General features: G+C 46.0%; 1 protein-coding gene across 1 annotated transcript in view; it reads left to right on the plus strand.

Moving 5' to 3' along the window:
• The window catches only part of LOC119964379 (heparan sulfate 2-O-sulfotransferase 1), a 362,490-nt gene that overhangs the window by 260,419 nt on the left and 77,796 nt on the right, over positions 1-24,275 (plus strand). Inside the window, exons 2-3 of the mRNA XM_038793773.1 lie at positions 17,266-17,501; positions 18,312-18,397. Of these exons, the coding sequence (XP_038649701.1) occupies positions 17,266-17,501; positions 18,312-18,397 (322 nt within the window). The remainder of the gene's footprint in view (positions 1-17,265; positions 17,502-18,311; positions 18,398-24,275) is intronic.

The raw sequence follows: 24,275 nt of genomic DNA on the forward strand, positions 1-24,275 counted from the left end.
CTTCCTCCCTCCTTTCTTCAATATGAGGGGTCATGTGATGTGAGCTCTGGCACTTCTCTGAATAATGCACAACCCATAATTATTTGACCCTGATGTGTATGTTCTCGGCTAAATTCCTGGAGGATCCTGGTTAGATTTTAGTAATGGGGAGCTGAGTTATTGGTGCTCGCATTGATGAACTGCGAGACATCTTAAACAGAATGGATGAAGCAGAGAAGAGGATCATGTCATTTAAAAGGCCAGTCGCTTATGTGGGGACTCGCCTTCAGTCCTTGGAAATCCTGCTGCATGGTGTGTCGAACATCCTGGTCGATTCGGGCAGATGGAGCCGAACAGGGAATGTCTGTGCATCTGGTGGTCTTCGAAGAGCTGGGGACGGATTCCCAGCTGAAACTGAGAACTGGCTGCCGTGCTTTCTCAATCTCGATCTGAAGACTGGGCATTTTGAGTTTGATGAAACACATTGAATCCGGTATTCCAGGCCTGGGGTCGGTTGAGCATTCTGACCACTGGCCTTGCATTGCATTGCCAGGGGCTGATTTAGCTTACTGGGCTAAATCGTTGGCTTTTAAAGCAGGCCAGCAGCACGGTTCGATTCCCGTACCAGCCTCCCCAGACAGGCGCCGGAATGTGGCGACTAGGGGCTTTTCACAGTAACTTCATTGAAGCCTACTCGTGACAATAAGCGATTTTCATTTCAATTCATTTCATTTCTTGTCTTCAGTGTTTGTTGCGAAGGGTTGGAGGCGGCCTGAAGTGACTGGTCTTCGCCACTCACCGAGGCCTAGGGTTATCACCACTTTGGGACGACGATGTGGTAGAGGTGCAGGGGCTTCGGTGAAACTCTGGATGGGTCCTAGATGTTGCTCGGCAATTCTATTATGACTGGTCTTTCTAAACTCTGTGAACGGTGATATTATCTTGCAGTTCATCATTAATCCTGAACTTTGTTCCTTTGTGATTATATCACTGATTTTGTGTTATTGCTTTATATCGTTTATATAATGGGTGTATGATGTATGAGCACAGATCTTTTGTGCAGGATAGACCTAGTTTTGTTTTTATATATATATATATATGCCATAGTCCTTTTATAATGAGGAATTACATTTTTCTAAGGACCCTTCACTTTGTTTACAAAGAAGATGAGTAGCGCCATAGCAGGGTGGCGGGTAGGTGGGTTAGTGTAGAGGTGGTTGGTATGGTCATACAATTCCGCATTGTGGATGAGGAAATCCCCCCCCTCCATCCGAACTATTAGTGTGTTTTTCTTTTGTACTTTTGTTATTTTGGGATTGTGTGATCCTTGCTCGTCTCCAATGAAGGTACTGCTGAGAGGATATCCCAACTTGGAACACCAGTTCGTGGAGATGTATAGTTTTGTTTTGGTGTGAAATAAGCCTCCGTGGAATAAATATTTAAAAGTATTTATTAAAGTAAAGAAAAGACAAATACACACAAACAGGTGTATTCTACTCTCAGACAATTACGGCATATGAATTACTAAACACAGTTTTATGTAGAAATGTACCCGTTATTCCAAAATATACCTATGATACCTGAACTCCATAAGACTTTTCCCTTTTGCTCAAACATCCAAATTATGTAACCAGTTTATATTACCACACAATACCGGGATGATCCTCAAGTTTGGGAAATGTCTTTTTCTGGTCCAGTGAAGATATTTAAACTGCCTTTTCGAGCATTTTCTGCACTGGCTTGACTCTGAGACTTGGAGGCTTGTTTGATGTAAACTTGAGCTCTAGGCTGCTAGCTGGCAAACTAGTGTGACTGCTTTCTGAGAGTGCTGTTAACTGCCTGCCTGGCTTCTGATTGTCCGGCCAATTATACCTTTGTTCCTCTTTGATTATGCGTCTGTGTATTTGGTTGTCTGCCCCTATCAATTTATTTGACTATGCATTAACATGTGTATACCTCACTGATCTTCCTAAAAGCTGTTTCTCCTCGTAAACCATTCACAGTTGATTCTTATCTAAGCCTCCCGCTTATCTCGTTACTGGGGAGAGGTGCATTTCATTGAGGCCTTTTGAATACTGGCTGCCGCTGCATCGAGGCAGATTTCTACCCGTTGCTGGACATCTCACATCCTCGTATGTTTTGTGAAATTTGTTTTACTGCTGTTGCTAGGCAAATTCATGACAGTGAGGACAGACTATGTTTCCTACATAAGATTAGGTTCCTTTTTTCTTTCTCCTCTGGCTGGCACCTCTGGGGTTGTTCGAGTCGAGTGAAATGTGTATCGGTACATGCCCAGGTGTGGTCAGTTAATCCCTAGATATCTAGCCTGTGTTGAGTTGATCTACTATATTTACTTGGCTGGGTGGATAGCGGCAGTGGTAACTGTGTTTACCCTGGCTGGGTGGAGGCAATGTTGGGTGGTGGAGCTAAGGTTCGCGGAGGTGACTCGATGGGCCAAATGGCCTAATTCTGCTCCTATATCTTATGAACCCTTCCTCGGGATATTCCCTTTTGGGGTCTGCTGGTCTGCTCTCCTCAAGATATGGTGCCTGTTGGCTGTAGGGCCTGAGTTTGAGTCTGAGTGCTTTGGTTTAGCTTTGTTGGAGCCTTTATTCGATGAGGGTTCAGCTGGATGGAGGAATGGTCTTTTCAGACTGTTGTCCTCCTTGAGACTTGGACTGCCTGGAGGGGCAGTGCCCTGTTTCTTATGAAGTTAAACTGCTCCTTTTTGCAAAGGTGTATGTTGCTAGACCTTGTTTGACATTTATTGGCTAATTATGTTGTTCCTCTCTTTCTGAGGTTTCTGTTCTTTACCTGGCTAAGAGAGACACTGATATAGGCTCCAATTTGTTATATTTAGTTTGAGAGGGTTTCCCTTGCCAGTCATATCCTATGTATGTCTATGGGTGTCTTAGTGGGGTTTCCTTGGTGGAGGATGGTTCAGGCCTTCCAGTGTCAGCAGGGCCAGAGCGGTGCCTCTGATTTGGCTGGAGAGAAGTGAAGTCTGTTGTGTAGTTGGTTTTGGCATGGCATAAGTATCTTTGGTTTACTGGTTCCTATGTACAAGAGTGTACACTGCCGAGCCATGTCTTGTATTGAGGGTGGTATCCTGTTGTTCCCCTTCATTTGCAGTATCCTTTCATTGCCTGGATATCTTGGGAGGTTGAGTTAGGCTTTTCCTTATTGGACTGTGGTTGATTCACCTTTCCTGCTGGGTTTTCATATGTAAGAAAAATGTGTCTTTGTTGGAGACCATGTAAAATTGCCTTTAAATATAGCTATTGCTTTTCCTTGGTTTGCCACCTTGCCATGTTGGAGAAGCTTGAACATTGTTGATCTGAGAGTAATACCGCAGTAGACTTAAGCTCCTGGCAGGGTCATCCATGACGGTAAGGTTGGAGGGGAGGAACCAGACAAAACAAGTCTTCAACGGCGGATCAGGCAGAAGATACTCGTGTGGTATCAACGGCTGCGATATAAATGAAGGTTGCAGCAGCAGATATCCAGTTTGAGGTTCCCATTCCACTGGAACTGGACTTACCCTCTCGAGGACCATGTGTCTGCTGTTGTGCAATGGCATAGCCATGCTAAATGATGTCCCACCTCAGGCATCTACCTGGAGGAAACCAGCACACCCCCTGCACACAGACACGAGCCCTGCGGCATAGGGTGAGAGATGATGGACAGGAACGCGAATTTTGGAAGTGCCTAGATTTGGACCAGTACGTAGGCGGTGGAGTTTGATTCAGTTATATTGCTCTTGGAATAGGAACTAGAGAGCATTTCAGCAGCTTTCTCCATTATTGAGCAGCCCTCTTCAGGATCCACCCTACTCGCCTCACATGGGCTAGAAAAGATGTCCAGTTTCTTCCGTCCCCAACCTGGCTGGAAAACCGCATCCAGCAGGCTCATCTACCTGCGGTCAGAAAATCAAAGTTAAACTAAATTTCAGAACCTGGAATGTACGAACCTTCAAGGATAAAAGGAATACCAGCAATCTAGAATAGAGAGGACCAATCCCACCTCCTAGCAACACCTGCCAAGCATGCAGTCGAAGTGTGGCTCTGGGATCATGCTCATCAGCCATGCAAGAACCCACAGAACACATGACCAGGAAAACAAAGTTCTTTGGGTGGACAATCATACTGTTAGCGAGTGATCGCCGAAGATTGCCTCTCCCCCATAAACTGTATTTCCACAGTTCCTCATAGCCAACTTGCCCCTCATACCTTCATCAGTTTCCCTTACTCAGAGTGAGGATCCTATTGCACAATGTCACTTTCAAACTAATGCACTGATCTCATCCCTTATTAACAGTACTTTTTTTTTCTTGCCTACCCTTCCTAAATGATGAATAGCCTTGAATATTCAGTTCCCAGACTCTGTAACCCTGTAACACCATCTCCATAATGGCAATTGAATCATACTCATTTACCTCCTCCAAATCACCTGGGTTATTGCAAATGCTGCATGCTTTCTGATATGCCCTCAAGTCTTATTAACATTATTCCACATTCTGATCCTATTTGATGCTGGACTTTGTTTTGTCTGCCTTCTGTTTTTGCCTATTACTTTTCTATTTCCTTATACCAGTTTTGTTTCACTCCAATCTAAGCTTTAATAGCTTTAAATTGAGGGGTGGTAGATATAGGACAGATGTCAGAGGCAGTTTCTTTACTCAGAGTAGTAGGGGTGTGGAACGCCCTGCCTGCAACAGTAGTAGACTCGCCAAATTTAAGGGCATTTAAGTGGTCACTGGATAGACATATGGATGAAAATGGAATAGTGTAGCTCAGATAGGCTTCAGATGGTTTCACGGGTCGGCGCAACATCGAGGGCCAAAGGGCCCGTACTGCGCTGTAATGTTCTATGTTCTAATGTTCTATGTTCTATGTGTTCTGGGGTTCCCATCTCCCCAAAAGGATGTTTGTCCTGGTCCTGCTAAGATGCAATCTATTCATCTTCTCCGAGTCCCACCTGCCCCAGAATCGGTCCCAATGCCTCAGAAATCTGATGCCCTCTCTCCTGCACCAATTTTCCAGACATGTGTGCAGTCACTCAATCCTCCTATTCCTTGGCTGACTAGAATGTGGCACTAGGAAAAGTTTTTAATTCTAAAATCGGTTTTCAGGACATCATCCCACTTGTTATCCATGTCATTGGTATCAATGTGGACCATGATCTCTGGCTGTTCACCCAAGAATGCCCTGCAGTCGCTCTGACATCCTTAGCCCTGGCACCAGGGAGGCAGCACCTGGAGTCATGTCTACAGCGGCAGAAAGAAGTGTCTGCCAACCTAACAAATCCCTGTCACTATTGCTCGTTCCCTCTTTCTCCCCTCCTGTGCAGCTGAGCCACCCGTGGTGCCACAACTTGGTCCTTGCTGCGCTCCTCTGAGGAACCATCATTCTCACCAGTGTCCAAAATAAAATTCCAGTTAGTGAGCAAGATCGATTCAAGGGATTCCTGCACTAGCTGTCTGGGGCCTTCCATTCCCCCTCTGACTGCATGACCTTTACTTGTGCTGTGACCACTTTGAAAGTATAATCCATAGTTTTCTTGCTTTGCTGGTATACTACAATGACTCCAGACAACACTTGAGTTCTAAAGCTTCTGAAACTGTTTGTCTAGGACACATGGTGCATCCACGACATTCCATATGCTACAGGAGGTCATTCTACTCGGCCAAACTATCCTGCCATACCTGAACTTTAGAAACTATAAGAAGTAGAATAACTTATTAGTTGCTCACCAATCACTTTCTTCCCCCGTACTGAAGTAAGAAGCTGAAAAAGGAAGGTGCACCTCCTTCCCCGAGCTCCCTCACTCATCAAACTCCCAGCTGCTCACCCTGTAAAGTCACACTGAGTGCCAGTCGAACTGAGAGCCCTATATTTATACTAGTTGAGACTCCGATGAGTCAGCTCTGCGAGAAACCAGATTAAGCTAGCTATCTAATTAACTAAGTAGATAGCTAGCTGGTGGTGAGGAGGAGGAGGCATTGATTTAATTCAAAATTAATTTAAAAAATAATTACTTAATTAAGATACAATGAGAATAACAGGGCAGGTGATATGCTGTGGCTGCAGAATGTGAGAACTCCTGGGTGCTAGTGTGATGCAGGGCAAACACATCTGCAGCACGTTTCTGCAGCTTGAGGAGCTTCGGCTCGGAGTCATTTGCTGGAGGCCAAGTTGCAGGAACCGTGATATGTCAGGGAGGGGGAATGTGACCTGGATACTTTGTTTCAGGAGGCAGTCATACTCTTTAAGTTAAGGTCTTTTTTTTGGTCAGGGACAAAGACGGCAGGTAATGTGATCATGAAGGTAGAAGTAGTAGAGCCTCAGCCCTTACCTTTGTCTAACAGCTTTGAGGTGCTTACAGCCTGCACAGACGAGAATAGGGACTGCATGGTCGATGAGCAAACTGACCATGACACAATGAGACGAGAAGACATTCAAGTGGGCACAGCTAACAGGAATGCAGTGGTGGTAGTGCACTGTATAATGAAGGCATTAGACACCGTTATCTTCAGCTAAAAGCGAGAGTCCAGAAGGCTATGTTGCCTACCAAGTTCCAGGGTTTGGGACATCTACTCTGGGCCAGTAAGGAACATGCAGAAGGAGGTGGAGGATCCAGTGGTCCAGGTCCACTTTGGTACCAATGGCACAGATAGGATCAGGATAATAATAAAAAGAGGTTATGCTTGGAGCCTATCACAGCTCAGGGCTAAATGTAAAAGCAGAACCGCAAAGGTGGCATCTGGATTATTACTTGAGCCACAAGCAAACTGGTAAAGGGTAATCAAGAGTTACTGCATGCTTTATTGGTGTGGGAGAAATGAGTTTCAATTCCTGGGGCATTGGCATCAATATTGGGGAAAGTAAGAGCTGTACCGTCGGGTCCGCCTTCACCTCAACTTTGCTGGAACCAGTCTTCTGGTGAGTTGTATAACTGTGGCAGTAGAGAGAGCTTTAAACTAAGTCATGAGGTGAGGGAAGATGTGAAAAATTAAAGAGAAAGGAGAAAGTAACAGCAAGATATCAGCACGGGAAATGGTTATCAGAGTGTAAAATGAAAATGAAAATCGCTTATTGTCACAAGTAGCCTTCAATGAAGTTACTGTGAAAAGTCCCACGTCGCCACATTCCAGTGCCTTTTCGGGGAGGCCGGTACGGGAATTGAACCGTGCTGCTTGTCTGCCTTGGTCTGCTTTCAAAGCCAGCGATTTAGCCCTGTGCTAAACCAGCCCCTGCATTTGTGTCAGGAAGGGAACGGGCATAGAAGCATGAGTGAACCAGCTGTTATAGCTGGGGATTGTTAAAATAATAAGACAGAATTAAAGGCATGCTGGTTGAATACATTCCACATTTGCTGCAATGTAGATGAAATGATGGCACGACTGAAGGAAACATGTATGATCTAATTGTCATTATGGAGATGTAGCTGCACAGCGAGTTAAGGCTGGGATCTGGAAGCTCAAGGATATTCTGCATTTAAGAAGAATAAGGGAAAAGGAGATTGGGTCACACTACTAATGAAGGATGAAATTCCTTACATGAGTGAGAGACGAACTTGGATCGGAAGATCAAGATGTAGAATCGGTTTAGGTGAAGCTAAGAAATGGCAAGGAGCCCCAAACTTTGGTAGGAGTTGTTTATAGGCCAGCAAATAGTAGTGATAATGTAGGGCATGGTATAAATCAGGAAATCAGAGGTGCATCAACAAGGGTAATATAGTAATTGAGGAACTGCAAGATTCATATAGACTGGGTAAGAAGTTTAATTGTCAGGAGGATGAATTTCTGGAATGCAGTGGTTTTATAGAACATTTTCCTGAATGCAATGGTTTTATAGAACATTATGTTGAAGAACCAAATGGAGATGGGCTATTTTAGATCTTGTATTGTGCAATGAGAAAAGACTAATTAATAATCTTGTTGTAAAGGAGCCTTAAGGGAAGAGTGACCATAATGTGATAGGATTTTAACAAAGTGAAAGGGATGTAGTTCAATCTGGAATTAGAGTTTTTAATCTAAACAAAGGAAATAACAAAATATGAGAGACAAATTGGTGGAGGTAGATTGAGGAACTATAATAAAAGATATGGCAGTAGAGAGGTGAATGGCGAACATTTACATAATTAGTTCGTGATTTGCAACAAATTTACATTCCTTTGAGACAGAAAAAGCCAGCAGGAAGAGTGATCTAACCACGGCGAACGAGTAAAGTTAAAGGAAAAGGCACCCGAAGGTAACAAAGAAGTAGTAAGATTTGGGATCATCTTTACATTCAGCAAAGGAGAACCAAGAAATTGATCAGAAGGAAAAATAGAATATGAAGGAAAACTAGCGAGGAACATAAAAACAGCTTCTGTATTATGGGAAAAGGAAAAGGATAGTTTTTTTTAAAAGATTCAGCATCACTGGCTAGGCCAGCATTTATTGCCCATTACTTAATGCTTTTGCAAAGGTGGTGGTGAGCTGCCTTCTTGAACTGCTGTAGTACCTGAACTGTCGGTACACCCCCAGTTACGTTGGCGAGGGAATTCCAGGATTTTGACCCAGAGGCAATGAAGGAATGGCAATATAATTCCAAGTCGGGGTGGTGAGTGACTTGGAGGGGAACCTCTAGGTGGTGGGGCTCCCAAGTATCTTCTGCCCTTGGCCTTCTAGATTATAGTGGCTATGAGTTTGGAAAGTATTGCCTCAGGAACTTTGGCGCGTTCCTGCAGTGCATCTTGTAGATAGTACACCAAGCTGCTGCTGTTTGTTGGTGGTGGAGGGATTGAATGTTTGTGGAAGGGGTAACAATTAAATGGTCTGCATAGTCTTGGATGGTGTTGAGCTTGTTGAGTGTTGTTGGAGCTACAATCATCCAGGCAAGAGGAGAGTATTCTATCACACTCCTGACTTGTGTCTTGTAGATGGTGGACTGGCTTTGGGGAGTTGGGAGGTGAGTCACAAGCCACAGGATTCCTAGCCTCTGACCTGATCTAGTAGCCACAGTGTTTATATGGCTAGTCCAGTTCAGTTTCTGATCAATGGTCACCCCCAGAATGTTGATAGTGAAGCCAAATGCAGGCCCATTAGGAGCAGAAAGTGGAACATTTATAATGGGTAATAAGGGAATGGCAGAGTAGTTAAACAGATACTTTGGTCTGTCTTCATGGAGGAAGATGCAAAAAACCTCCCAGAAATATTAGCGAGCTAAGGAACAAGTGAGATTGAGGATCTGAAATAAATTAGTATTAGTAAAAAGGTAGTGCTGGAGAAATTAAAAGGACGGTGTGGATGTGGTGTATTTCTTTTTTTTTTTAAATTTAGAGTACCCAATTCATTTTTTCCAATTAAGGGGCAATTTAGCGTGCCCAATCCACCTACCCTGCACATCTTTGGGTTGTGGGGGCAAAACCCACGCAAACACGGGGAGAATGTGCAAACTCCACACGGACAGTGACCCAGAGCCCGGATCGAACCTGGGACCTCGGTACCGTGAGGCTGCAGGGCTAACCACTGTGCCAACGTGCTGCCCTGTGTGGTGTATTTCGAAGATTACACATTAGGTTAAGGAGATAAGGAGATACTAGAGCCTGTGGGATTGGGCATATACTGCCATGGTTGGAGGATTCATATACGGACAGAAAATCAAGTAGGGATAAACGGATTATTCTCAGCTTGGTGGCTGTGATTAGTGGGACATCCAAGGGTCAGTGCTTTGACCCTTTGGATGTGATGATCAAATATACTTTCACGCTTGCTGATGACACAACTAGATAGAAACATGAATTGTGAGGAGGATACAAAAAGATTTCAAGGCGATTTAGACAGACTAAGTGAATGGATATGAACATGACAAAATTAATATAAAATGTGAAGTTATACATTTTGGTAGAAAACAGAAATGCCAAGTATTTCTTAAATTGGGAGAGATTAGGAAGTCCAAAGGAACCTCTTGTGTTCATGAGTCACTGAAAGATAATGTGTAGATGTAACAAACAATTAGGAAGGCAATTGGCACATTAGCTTTTATTGTGAGTGGATTTGAGCATAGGAGTAAGGAAATCATGCTGCAGTTGTAGAGGGCCTTGGTGATACGAAACCTGCAGTATTTGTTTTAAAAATATTTTTATTCTCCTTTTTCACATTTTCTCTCAAATTTGCACCCACCAACAACAAACAATAAGCAGTAATGAATTTAATGTCTATCCCCATATCAACAACAACAATCCCATCCTCCCACCAGCCCCCAAACAACTGCCCACATGTTAACATAAACAAATAACAAAAAGGAATTAGGAATCGCTCATAGTCACCATTAACGCATACAGTCCCCCTCCTCCCACCCCCCCCCCCCCCCCATTAATGTCCGATGTTATCCAATTCTTGAAAGTGCAGAATAGTAGAACCCTGCCATTCTTCCCCTCAGTTCAAACTTAACCTTGTCAAGAGTCAAAGATTCCAACAGGTCGCCACGCCAGGGCACGGGGTGGAGAGGCTGCTCTCCATCCCAACAGGATCCGCCTTTGGGCGATCAACGAGGCGAAAGCTACAGCATCTGCCTCTGCACCCGTTTCCAACCCCGGCTGGTCCGACACCCCGAATATGGCCTCCTGAGGGTCCGGGTCCAGTTTCACGTGCACCACTTTAGAGATTACTCTAAAAACCTCCTTCCAGTAATCCTCCATCTTTGGACAGGACCAAAACATATGAATGTGATTTGCGCCCCCCACGCAACGTTCACACACATCTACGCCCTCAAAGAGCCGGCTCATCCTTGCCCTTGTGAGGTTAGCTCTATGTACCACCTTCAGCTGTACCAGCTTCAACCTCCCGCATGAGGTGGAGGCGTTTACTTCCGGAGCACCTCACACCAGAACCCCCTCTCTCAACTCTTCCTCCCACTTTGCTTTGATCCTTTTCAGTTGTGCCTTCTCCTCTTCAAAAATAGCCCCATAAACCACCGACACTACCCCCTTCTCCAGTCCCCCTGTCGTCAACACCTCCTCCAGCAATGTGGAGGCTGGCTCCACCGGAAAGCTCTGTATCTCCTTCCTGGCAAAATCACGGGGAAGCTCTGTATCTCCTTCCTGGCAAAATATCTGGAGTATTATATGAAGTTTTGGTTTCCATACCTGAGGAAACATATACTGGCCATAAGGGGAGTGCAACAAATGAAAATGAAATGAAAATCGCTTATTGTCACGAGTAGGCTTCAATGAAGTTACTGTGAAAAGCCCCTAGTCGCCACATTCCGGCGCCTGTCCGTGGAGGCTGGTATGGGAATCGAACCGTGCTGCTGGCCTGCTTGGTCTGCTTTAAAAGCCAGCGATTTAGCTGAGTGAGCTAAACCAGCCCCTAAGCTGCCCTTATCACAGAATCATAGAATTTACAGTGCTGAAAGAAGCCATTCGGCCCATCGGGTTCACACCGGCCCTTGGAAAGAGCACCCCACCCAAGCCCATACCTCCACCCTATACCAGCAACCCCACCAACCTTTTTTTTGGACACTAAGGGCAATTTAGCATGGCCAATCCGCCAATCCACCTAACCTGCATATCTTTGGACTGTGGGAGGAAATCGGAGCACCCGGACGAAACCGATGCAGACATGGGGAGAGCGCACAGACGCCGCACAGACAGTGACCCAAGCCGGGAATCGAGCCTGCGACCCTTGAGTTGTGCTAACCACTGTGCTACCGTGCCACCCTCAGTTTACAAAGACATACACTATTTCAATTGTTTACAAAGACGTTCAGCCAAAGTGAAGCAGGATCCAAATGGATAAGCCATTGTTTATTCCCCACTCCAATCTCTGTTCCACAGCTACTGACTCCAGCCCTCACCCTGGCAACAGTCTGAGATTAATCCTGACTTTTCGCAGCCTTGGTGTCAGATTTGATCCCAAGATGCGCTTCCAGCCTCATTTTCCTGCCATTGGTTAGACTGCCCATTTTCACCCTGTTACATTGCCCGTTTTCACTCACCTGCTGCCAAAACTCTCATCCTTTTTTACCTCTACACTTTATTATTCCACGCTTAGCTGGTTTCCCACATTCTACCCTCCCTAAACTTGAGCTCAACCAAAATTCTGTTGCCTGCAGCAAGTCCTGTTCCCCTATTATCCCTGTGCTCACTGGCTTTCAGTGACTTCCAGTCAAGCAAAGTATTGTTCAAGTCCCTCTTGTGGCCCCACCCCATGGTATAATCTCCTCCAAACACACAACCCTTGAAATATTTGTGCTTTTTTGGGGGGTTCTGTTACCATAGAATTCCTCATTCTGGCTGCTTGTGCATCCCTAATTTTCATTGCACTGCCATTGATAGTTGTGCTTTTAGTTGTCTAGGTCCCTTGCTCTGGAATATCTTCACTGTGGCTCTCTGGTTCACCACTTTGCTTCCCTCCTTTAAAACGCTTAAACGTACCTCTTTGATGAAGATTTCAGTTGTCCAACCTAATATCTCCTTTTGTGATTCTGTGTCGTACCTTGCTTTATCATGATTCAGTGAAGTGCCTTGGGACGTTTAAAAAGGTTAACGGTGTAGGCAAATATAAGTTCTTTTGCGAGCATAATAGCAGTTATAATCACTTTCACTTAATTCAAAAGCTTCAACTTGCCTTTGCCTAATTATGCAAAATAAAGAACACACTATTGATGAGTCATCTTTATTAACGTGAACAAAATAATGTCTGCTTCTTCCTCCAAGGCTTCTGACCTCTTTGTCTCAACTAAACCCTCGCAGCTTTTGCTTTTTAAAAACTTGATTTATGTACAACACACTTATCACAGAAAACAAAATGGGTACAGCATTGAAATTGCTGAAATAAATTGACAAATTATTCATGGTCTTTAGGGAAGAACATCACCCCGGTTGGTTCATTAACATCTTATCTACCTACTGGCCCAGCCTTCGAAAAGAACCTGACTGTACGTTAATAAAAACCCAACATTCATTTTGTCCCCAATTATTTCTGTGGAAAACTGAATAAGAAATTCTGAAACGGTACATTTTAAAATTTAATTGGATCTGAATTGTTGAAGGCTTTTTACCAAAAAGGTTTTTTCATAATCTAGAAGAATTGAACTGAAAATGGTGGAAGATTTACAAAAAAGAAACTTTAGGGCGTGATCATCTGGCCTCCCCGCAGCATGTTTCTCAGCGGCGGGAGTGGTGGGATCTTCTGGTCCTGCCACTATGAATGGAATTTCCCATTGAATCCATCCACACTGTTGTCAGGGTGCACCATTGGCAGGGTCGGAAGATTCTGCGGTGAGAACAACTGGGAGATCTTGTCCTAAATCTCAGACAAAAGGCTTGCAGATTGTTGTAGAGTTCAGTGATGGCATAAGTTCAACGGCCTGTTGGTAATGTTTGCTTAGCACTAAGGATTTTTTGGGGGAGCTACTTTCTAAATACAGTGGTTAAATGTTTTGTGAAATCGGCTATTTTGGAAGTATGGCTATTTTGGAAGTAATTGTTCACCAGAGTAGATGGAAATAAATATTTATTGAATTGTAGTTAATGTATTTAGGATTAAAGTTAGGTAGCAATATTCCATCAAAAGGCTATCATGACTAGATGCTTTCTCCACCCCCCAGCAGCCACGTAAACTCATGGGAGAGGCAAAGAAAACAGGGAAGGAATACCAGGGTCAAAAAGCGAAGATAAAAATCAGAAAACTTCTCTGCAGCTCCCTCAGCCAATTGAAACCTGTCAAAGAGATCATATTATCTATGCATATGTTATCTGTAAGATTAATTATCTTCCAGAAAGTGTAACTACAGTCCCAATTAAGAACCAGTACAGTTTTCTTTTTGAAGAACAAGGCAGCAACATATTCCGAAAGTTCACTTCTCTTTGGAAAAAGAACACAACACCGCCTACTAAAGTGTTTTTCAAACTTTGTTCCCCTAGATCTACTTTTGCCAACTGGCGGACCTTCAGAACACCCAGCGGCTAACCTTTGCAACACTCATCACATTTTCAGAAAGCAGTTAGATATAGCACTGGGGTGATGGGGATCAAAGGGTATGGGGGGAAGGCAGGATCAGGCTTTTGAGTTGGATGATCAGCTAGTCTCGGCTGCAATTCTTGCTCTTCAGTTCCAGATAATGCTGCATGCTAATGCTAATGCATTAATAATAATGGTGGTGCTTAATTGTGTTGGGAGAGGGAGGGGGTAGAAAGTGGTATGAACAAGAAATTTGTGGATCACAGGAAAATTGGTAGGGTGGTAAACAGTGAGGAGCATAGCCATGGACTACTGGAGGGTATCAATGGAATAATTAGTTTTTAGGTGCAGCTGCTTGCAATGGGAGTGCAGTGCTCTGGAGCAGGACACTGGTCAATCTCCATGAGTCACTTTCAATACAGATCTCAAACTAAAGAGCAGGCTTTGGTCATGGTATTGATTACAGCAGCTTCTGAACATATTACTTTTGGGATGAGGGCTTGCCATCTGGAGAAATAGTATTTTCCCTTTTTCCTTCTTTACTGGTCAGTTGCCACATCGTGTTTGTATATCACTGATTTGTTGAGTTCATGCTGAATTCTCCTGGTCCACCTTCAGGGAAATGCCTCTTATTCACTGGGATCTGTGCTGGGACCCCAGCCAATCACAATATATATTAATGATTTGGATGAGGGAACAAAATGTAACATGTCAAAGTTTGCAGATGATACCAAGTTGGCTGGGAGGGTGAACTGTTACAGGGATCCTACAGCATGATCTGGACAGGTTGGATGAGTGGGCAAATCAATGTCAGATGCAGTATAATTTGGATAAGTGCGAGGTTATTCACTTTGGAAACCAAAACAGGAAGACAGATTACTACGTGAATGCTTGTAAATTGGGAGAGGGGAGTGCGCAGTGGGGCCTGGGTCCTTGTGCACCAGGCACTGAAGGTAAGCATGCAGGTGCAGCAGGCGGTGAAGAAGGCTAATGGTATGTTGGCCTTCATTGCGAGAGGTTTCGAGTATAGAAGCAGGGATGTGATGCTGCAATTATACAGGGCCTTGGTGAGGCCACATCTACAATATTGCGTGCAGTTTTGGTCTCCTTTTCTGAGGAAGGATGTTCTTGCTCTCGAGGGTGTGCAGCAATGGTTTACCAGACTGATTCCAGGGATGGCGGGACTGTCATATGAAGAGAGATTGACATGGTTAGGATTGTTCTCGCTGGAGTTCAGAAGAATGAGGGGGGATCTCAGAGACTTATAAAATTCTAACAGGACTAGACAGGGTAGATGCAGGGAAGATGTTACCAATAATGGGTGTCCAGAACCAGGGGTCACAGTCTGAGGATTCAGGGTAAACCATTTCAGACAGATGAGGGGACATTTCTTCACCCATAGTCTATGGAATTCATTACCACAGGAAATAGTTGATGCTGAAACATTGAAAATATTCAAGAGGCGGCTAGGGAGAATGGGATCAAAGGCGATGGGAAGAAAGCAGGATTAGGCTATTGAGTTGGATGATCAGTCATGATCGTGATAAATGGCGGAGCAGTCTCAAAGGGCCACAGGACCTCCTCATGCTCCTATCTTCTGTGTATCTATGTAAGCAATGTCATAAGATGGGAATTTGCCTTGTGTATTGAATCCACAATACTGCACCACCACTGCTACATTAAGACTATTCCAAAAACCACATGAGCTACCTGTATGATTTTAGAGTAAAATTCTCCAGTTAGTTTCAAATTTTGGAGAGCTGGAATAGTATGAAATGTTTTTAACCTAACCTGGCTTTTTACCAATGTATTTGCACAAGCTAGGTTAGAGTTTATGGGATCAACAATTTAGGATTTACAAAGTAGGTAATCGTGACTATCATAATACTTTGTGGTACTTTGAAAACATTGATGTTCAGTGAAGCTGAACAAAGCTTCTTATCCCAGTTGCTTAAAACCTCACTGTCGTTCCAAATTAAAATGTGTGCTCCAACAATCAAAAGTCTTGCATTTAGTTACAGTTAATACCATACATGTATTCTTTACAGTGGTTTAAAAATTACAATAACAAATTATAGAAATTATAGGATAATTTGTTGGAAGAAATCCCGATTGGGGAGGCTTTGGTGATTAGTTGACATGCTTTATGCCAGAACTATGGATTGAAACAAGTTTACTGAAGAAATCCCTCGGTATTGGTACGATCTTGTAAAATAGCAGACCTTGTAGTTTAAAATGGTGGACATTTTTGAAATCCTCAGCTTAAGTATGACTTCGCATTTGTGCAAATTTGCTACATCCATTTTAATATTTTTATAGGTTCTTCAATTCAAGTTTAAATAACATAAATGATAATGTATCTCTGAGCTTTAAAGTAATGAGTTAAAGTAATCAAGACGTAAATCCTTGCGTGATGGCCTCCAATATGGAGATTCGAATTTCTCCTGATATATATCCATTTTACTCTAGTATAATTGACTCCTGAAACAAAGTTGCTTGATTTGAATAATTACATTAAAATTTAAGTTGTACATTATTTTAATTAAAATTATTGGTTAATTTGAATTCAACTGCTAATGGGTACAGATCAGTAAAAGCTACTGCTTAATTTGAATTCAATCTGGTTGAACTCGACCATAGCAACTAACCATCCTAGATTAGCAACATCACCTCATTGGTGAAGAATCTGGAACCCATCCTGATTCTAATTTGTGAAATGAGCTGCCTCAAAAGCTATTTGTCTGGATTTTGTGTCAACAATTAAGGTGAGACTGTCGATGTTCTCTGTACTTGACAAATAAATCAAACAACTTCTGGAGCAAGCACATGAGTCAAGACAAATGCAAGGTTTTGCTGTAGTGCAGCTCAAATGACCCTACTACCCCACAGGCTGCACTGCAACAAAATCATGCTGATACACTTAGCATTGAAATATATTCAGTGGAATGAAGTTGGATATGTACCCAATGGCTAATCATTCTACATGCTGGAAAAATTAGCATGTGGTGTCTTATTTCTTCAGAAGTTGATTAGTTTTGTAGATTTCATTTTTAAAAACATTTCCTGCCTGCTATTTTAAACTCCCTTTCTCTTAACCTTATCTTCCTTTCCCAATCCTTTATTTCACTTTCTGTACACAATTTGCTTTATACTGCCTGATTTAGACTTTGCATGCCTCAGTGAGATATTTTCAGACAAATCTACTGCTTCTAGAGTAGCTGTTCAAGAGGTTTACTTTATTTTGTACATTGTCATAGTGTTTTAGACAGAAGTCTTAATACACCACTGCTTTGGTATTGCTGTCTGCCTTCAAGCTTGGATATTTTATTTTACAGAGCGAGCAATTGCAAGACATGAAGTCCGAGAAATTGAACAGCGTCACACGATGGACAACCCAAGGCAAGATGTTGGAGAAGAGCTGGATGACATAATCATCCTTTACAATCGTGTACCTAAGACTGCCAGCACTTCTTTCACAAACATTGCTTATGACCTATGTGCAAAAAACAAGTACCATGTCCTGCATATCAACACAACCAAAAACAACCCTGTGATGTCTTTGCAAGATCAGGTGAGTCCTAATTCTCTGTGCATAGTGAATTCTTTAATATTTTTGGAGCATCTGTTTTAATGTTTCTAGAACGAATCTTGTTCATCAATGTACATGAAATTAAATACATCAGAGTGAAGATTCCACAAAGTCTTTTCCAAAAGGATGATGCATTTAAATTGGTACTGCATTTTACCTGATTATGGGACAGGCCACTCAATTGTTCATTACCTGGATTTCACTTTTTGTCTACTTAATAACTTAAGAACTAGGCTCATCGGATTTGGTCATCGACCATTGCAGAAATCAACAACTCTCAAATTTTAATAATGTGTGGAATTTATTTTTTTTCATTTGTGTTATAATTTCTTTAAACATTGGGGTCAGAGGTAAGGGCTTAAGTTGTGAAATTTGAACCTATTACTTTCTCTTGCCAGTTTTAGTGCCAGTCTCGAGCACTAATAATCAACTGAAAGCAAAAGCTGTGATCTGATACACGAGAAATGAGAGCAGTACATTCTACCTGTGCCAATAATGTCTGCCTGTAAATTGATGAAACCTAGTACATCAACCTCCATTTGACAAGCTAGAATAGCATGATTAGTAGATTGAGAATGAGAGACGCAGTCAGGAGTCTTGATTTCCCAGCAATATACGCCCCATTGCTTCATTATGACATTGCTGCATTTTATTCATTTTTCCTTCATTTACCAGTTCCCACATTAGCCCAGTAAAAATATACGGTTGATTGGAGCAAAGCTTTACATTCAGGACCGGTTTGGTTAATATGTATAACTTCGCTCATAAAAATATAATCTTGTGTTTTTTCAGGCACGATTTGTAAAAAACGTTACTACATGGAAAGAAATGAAACCAGGATTTTATCATGGGCATGTAGCATATCTGGACTTCACCAAGTAAGTGAACTTGTTCACAGGTGTTGATTCTTTACCCAGATTGAATTCAAATTAAGCAGCAGCTTTTATAGATCTGGACATACTGGCAGTTGAATGCAAACTCACCAATAATTTCAATTAAAGGTTCAAAACAAAATTTTAAACCAAATAGTTAAAGGGAGTCATTGTGTACAATTTAAATTTAATGTAATTATTCAAATCAAGCAACTTTGCTTAAGGAGTCAATTATGGACTTCCGGTGGAGGCGATGTTTGAGTGAGCCGCACATTCGGCGGGCTCGCACTCCGGCGGGGCTTTAGGGCTGATTCCCCGCGATAGCGGGACCACGGAGCGGCAAAAAGGCGGCCGCGAAAGTGCTGGAGAGCGGGCTGCAATCGATGGAACCGTGGGATTCCAGGAAGCAGAGGAAGAGAGAGAGAAAGGGACAGAGGCAAGGAGCAGAGGAAGCTGACCTGGAACTTAAGATGGCGGACACACAGACCTTTCATGCTCCAGGAGAAGAAAAACAGTTTTGGAGTCGCTGAAGCAGGACAACTTGGACCCACTTCAGAAGGCAGTGGATCAGCTGAATCAGAGGCTGGATGCTCAAGAGGTAAAAGTTAAGGAGCTGGGAGAAGGAAGGCGGCAGCAAAAGTGCTGAGGTGCGGGCTGCGGCACATGGAACAGCGGGAGTCCAGAAGGCAGAAGAAAAAAGAGAAAAAGGGACAGAGGCAAGGACCTGAAGAAACTTACCTGGGACCTAAGATGGCGGACACACGGACCCTGGACTCAGCAATCCAGCAGGCGCTGGATAACATGCTCCAGGTAATGAAGTCCAGTTTTGAAGCGCTGAAGCGGGGCAGCTTGGACCCAATCCAGAAAGCGGTGGATCAGCTGAACCAGAGGCTGGATGCGCAAGATGTTAAAGTTAAGGAGCTGGGAGAGGCGGTGGAGGAGCAGGCGGATGCACAGACGGTTGCGGCGCTAGAAGTTGACGGGCTGAAGGAGCGGCAGAGAAGACTGCTGGACAGAGTGGAGGAGCTGGAGAATAGAGTCCGCAGGAACAACCTGAGGATGGTCTGCCTCCCGGAGGGGGCTGAGGGAGCTGATGCCGCAGCATTTGTAGCAGACCTATTGATGCAGCTGATGGGGGCTGAAGCCTTACCGCGACCGCCGGAGCTGGAGGGGGCACACACAGTGCAGGGGCGGCCGGGCGGACCCCCCCCCCCCCCCCCCCCCCCCCCCCCCGCCCGCCCGATGGTGATTAGGTTCCATAGGTTCGTGGACAAGGAGCGGGTGCTGCGGTGGGCAAAGAGCGCCAGGAGCAGCACGTGGAACAACAGTGTTCTCCGCATTTACCAGGTCCTAAGCCAGGAGGTGGCTCGGCGACGAGCAGCCTTTAAGAATGTCACGGAGGTGCTGTTCAATAAGCACGTGAAGTTTGGTCTGCTGTTCCCGGCTCGCCTATGGGTCATGCACCAGGGTCAACACCACTACTTCTCCGAGCCTGAAGAAGCGATGGATTTTGCGAGGGATCAGGGGCTGGTCCCGAAAAGAGGCCCCACGGGTGCGAATTAGGGCCCGAGGATTACCGTGGGAAGGTACGCCGAATGAGCCTGGACTGCTGTTCAACGGTTTGCTGGGTCAAAGGTGCCAAGCGGAACATTTGGGACTCTTTCCTTTGTTCATGGACATTGGTTTGGGGGGGGGGGGGGGGGGTTTCCTCTTTTTTCTCATCTTTTTGTTTTTTCCCTCTTTTTTTCTGTTTTTCCCTTTTTGGGCGGATTTGTACTTTTTGTGCAGCTCGCGGAGGACACTGGAGCCGGCTTGCTCCAGTGGGTAGGAGAGGGGGACGGGGCGCCGGGGAGTGGGGAGGAGGACGGGGAAACAATGGGAATGAGACAGGAATGCGCCAGAGTGTTGAGTCACCGGGCTAGCAGATTGGCTAGTCAAGGGAGTCAGGTGGGGGGGGGGGAGATCACAGCCAGTGGATGGCAGGGGTGGGGGGTATCGGGGGATGTGGTTAGAGGGGGGGGGGGGGTTGTTCTGCTGACGTGGGAGGGACTTGAAATAGGCACTGGAAAGGAGGTCGAGGGTGGAGGCGGCCAACGGGCGGGCCAGGAACATCGCGACGCACGGGCCGAGGGCCGGCCCGAGAAAGGCTATGGCTGACCAGCGTGATGGGCGGGGGGGGGTGGGTTGTGCCCCCCGACCAGGCTGATCACCTGGAACGTCAAGGGACTGAATGGGCCGGTTAAGAGGGTGCACTTGCGGGCTCTGAGGGCGGACGTAATTATGTTGCAGGAGACACATCTTAAAGTGTCTGACCATACCAGGCTAAGGAAGGGCTGGATTAGCCAGGTCTTCCACTCGGACTTGGACTCGAAGTCCATGGGGGTGGCAATCATGATCAACAAGCGGGTGCAATTTGAAGCGGAGGGCATAGCCGCAGACAGGGGGGGGGCAGACTGGAGGGGAGAAGACTGGTGCTGGTGAATATGTATGCCCCGAACTGGGATGACGTGGACGTCATTAAAAGAGTGCTGGGGAAGATCCCGGACCTGGACTCTCGCAGGCTAATAATGGTCCTTTAACATGGTCCTTGACCCGGCTTTGGATCGGTCGTGTCCCAGAACGGGTAGACTCCCAGCAATGGCAAGGGAGCTGAAAGGGTTTGTGGAGCAAATGGGGGCAGTGGACCCCTGGAGAGATAGACAGCCGACAGGAAGGGGCTACTCGTTTTACTCGCACGTCCATAAAGTATATTCTAGGATAGATTTCTTCGTACTAAGCACGGATGGTATAGGGGAGGTAAAGAACACGGAATACTCGGCAATTACTATCTCAGACCATGCCCCGCACTGGGTAGACCTGCAGATCGGGGAAGCGAGCTACCAACGCCCGCAATGGAGGCTAGACGTGGGACTGCTGTCGGAGGAGGGGATCTGTGAGAGGCTTCGGAGGTGTATGCAAAATTACTTGCAGGTGAATGATACGGGGGAGGTCTCAGCGGCGACCCTGTGGGAGGCGCTAAAGGCAGTAGTGCGGGGGGAGCTGATTTAAATTGGGGTCCACAGAGCCAAGGCAGACAGGGCAGAGATGGATAGATTGGTCAGGGAAATGGGTCGGATAGATGAAGAGCACGTGGAGTCCCCGGGGGAGGTTTTACTCAGGGAGAGGCAGAGACTACAGGCGGAACTGGGGGCACTATCCACGAGTAGGGCCGTGGAACACCTTAGGAAGGCGAGGGGAGTGGTGTACGAGCATGGGGAAAAGGCTAGCAAACTGTTAGCGCAGCAACTCAGGAGGAGGGAGGCGGCTAGGGAAATAGGTAGAGTGAGGGATGGGGAGGGGCGCAAAGTGGAGGACCCGGCAGGATTGAATAAGGTATTCCGGGACTTTTATCGCAAGCTGTATACTTCGGAGTCGCCGGAAGAACCGGAGGAGATGAAAAGGTTTCTGGACGGGTTAACCTTCCCAAGAGTAGGTGGGGGGCGAGTGGATGAGCTGGGGGCCCCGATTAGAGTGGAGGAGGTATTGGGGGGCCTAATGGCCATGCAGTCGGGGAAAGCCCTGGGGCCGGATGGATACCCAGTAGAGTTCTATAGGAAGTTTTCTGAGCTGGTGGGCCCGGTCTTGGCGAGGGTTTTCAATGAGGCAAGGGACAGAGGGACCCTGCCGCCGACAATGTCGCAAGCCACTATATCACTGATATTGAAGCAGGGTAAAGACCCGGAGGCGTGCGGGTCCTACAGGCCAATCTCCCTGATTAATGTTGGCGCCAAGTTCCTGGCAAAGGTACTGGCGGTTAGAATGGAGGACTGCGTACCAGAGGTGATTGGGGAGGACCAAACTGGGTTCGTGAAAGGTAGGCAGCTGGCGGCCAACCTGAGAAGATTACTTAATGTGATAATGATGCCCCCGGTGGGTAGGGAGGTGGAGGTAGTGGTGGCGATGGACGCCGAGAAGGCCTTTGACCGGGTGGAGTGGGACTATCTATGGGAGGTGCTCGGACGGTTTGGGTTCGGGGAGGGATTGGTGGATTGGATCAAATTATTATATCAGGTCCCGAGTTCCAGCGTCAGGACTAACAGAGAAGTGTCGGAGTACTTTAGGTTGTACCGAGGGACCAGACAGGGCTGCCCGCTCTCCCCGCTGCTGTTTGCGCTGGCCATAGAGCCGCTGGCGATTGCGCTGAGAGCCGCAGAGGGATGGAAGGGGATGGTGAGGGGCGGGGTAGAACATAGGGTCTCTCTTTACGCAGACGACCTGCTCCTGTACGTGTCGGACCCAGTGGCCGGGATGGGAAGTATACTGGGAATGTTGAGGAAGTTCGGCCAGTTCTCAGGATACAAATTAAATACGGCCAAGAGTGAAATGTTTGTGGTGCAGGCAAGGGGCCAGGAGAACAGATTGAGAGGGCTACCGTTTAGGCTGGTTGAGGAAAATTTCCGGTATTTGGGAATCCAGGTGGCACGAGACTGGGGCAGGCTGCACAAGTTAAATTTGGCCAGGGTGGTGGCGCAAATGAAGGGAGAGTTTCGGAGATGGGATGCACTCCCGCTGTCGCTGGCAGGGAGGGTGCAGACTGTAAAGATGACAATCCTCCCTAGATTTCTGTTTGTTTTTCAGTGCATCCCGATCCCGATCTTTGTTCCACAGTCCTTCTTCAAAAGAGTTAACAGGATGATCATGAGCTTTGTCTAGGCGGGAAAATCCCCGCGGGTGAAGAAGGCGATGTTGGAGAGGAACCGCAGCGTGGGAGGGCTGGCTTTGCCGAGTCTGATTAATTATTACTGGGCGGCCAACATCGCTATGATAAGGAACTGGATGGTGGGTACGGGGTCTATCTGGGAGCGGGTGGAGACGGCTTCATGCAGGGGCTCCAGCTTGGCAGCCCTGGTCACGGCTCCTCTACCGCTGCCGCCGGCCAAGTACTCCACCAGCCCGGTAGTGGTGGCGACCCTGCGGATATGGGGCCAGTGGAGGAGGCATGTAGGGGAGACGGGGGCGTCGGTTTGGGCGCCAATCTGCGACAACCATCGGTTTGCCCCCGGGAGTATGGATGGGGGGTTTCGAGTATGGCGGCGGGCGGGGTGGGAAGGGTGGGCGATATGTTCCTGGAAGGGAGCTTTGCGAGTTTGAGGAGCTTGGAGGAGAAATGTGGGCTGGTAAGGGGAAATGATTTTAGGTACCTACAGTTGCAGGACTTTGTTCGTAGACAGGTTCCATCTTTCCCACTCCTCCTGCCAATGGGGATCCTAGACAGAATAGTCTCTAGGGGGGAAGAAGGGGAGGGTAGAGTCTCGGGTATTTATAAGGTGCTCATGAGGGAGGAAGGGTCCCAGACAGAGGAACTGAAACTTAAATGGGAGGAGGAGCTAGGTGGGGAAATGGAGGACGGGCTGTGGGCAGAGGCCCTGATTAGGGTAAATTCGACCGCGACATGTGCTAGGCTCGGGCTGATTCAATTTAAGGTCGTTCACCGGGCCCATATGACGGTGGCTCGGATGAGCAAATTCTTTGGGATTGAGGACCAACGAACCACGTTCACATGTTTTGGGCATGCCCTAAGCTGAGGGGGTACTGGGAGGGATTTGCGGGGATCATGTCCCGGGTGCTAAAAACAAGGGTGGTGATGAGTCCAGGGGTGGCAATTTTTGGCGTTTCGGAAGACCCGGAAGTCCAGGGGGAGAAAGAGGCCGATGTTTTGGCCTTTGCTTCCCTGATAGCCCGGCAACGAATACTATTGGCGTGGAGGGACTCAAAGCCCCCGAAGACTGAGTTGTGGCTTGTGGACATGTCGAGTTTTCTGGGTATGGAAAAAATTACGTTCGCCTTGAGCGGATCTGTACAGGGGTTCGCCTGGAGGTGGCAACCATTTATTGACTTCTTTGCG

Source organism: Scyliorhinus canicula, chromosome 4, assembly GCF_902713615.1.
Source record: "Scyliorhinus canicula chromosome 4, sScyCan1.1, whole genome shotgun sequence".
Taxonomy (NCBI): Eukaryota; Metazoa; Chordata; class Chondrichthyes; order Carcharhiniformes; family Scyliorhinidae; genus Scyliorhinus; species Scyliorhinus canicula.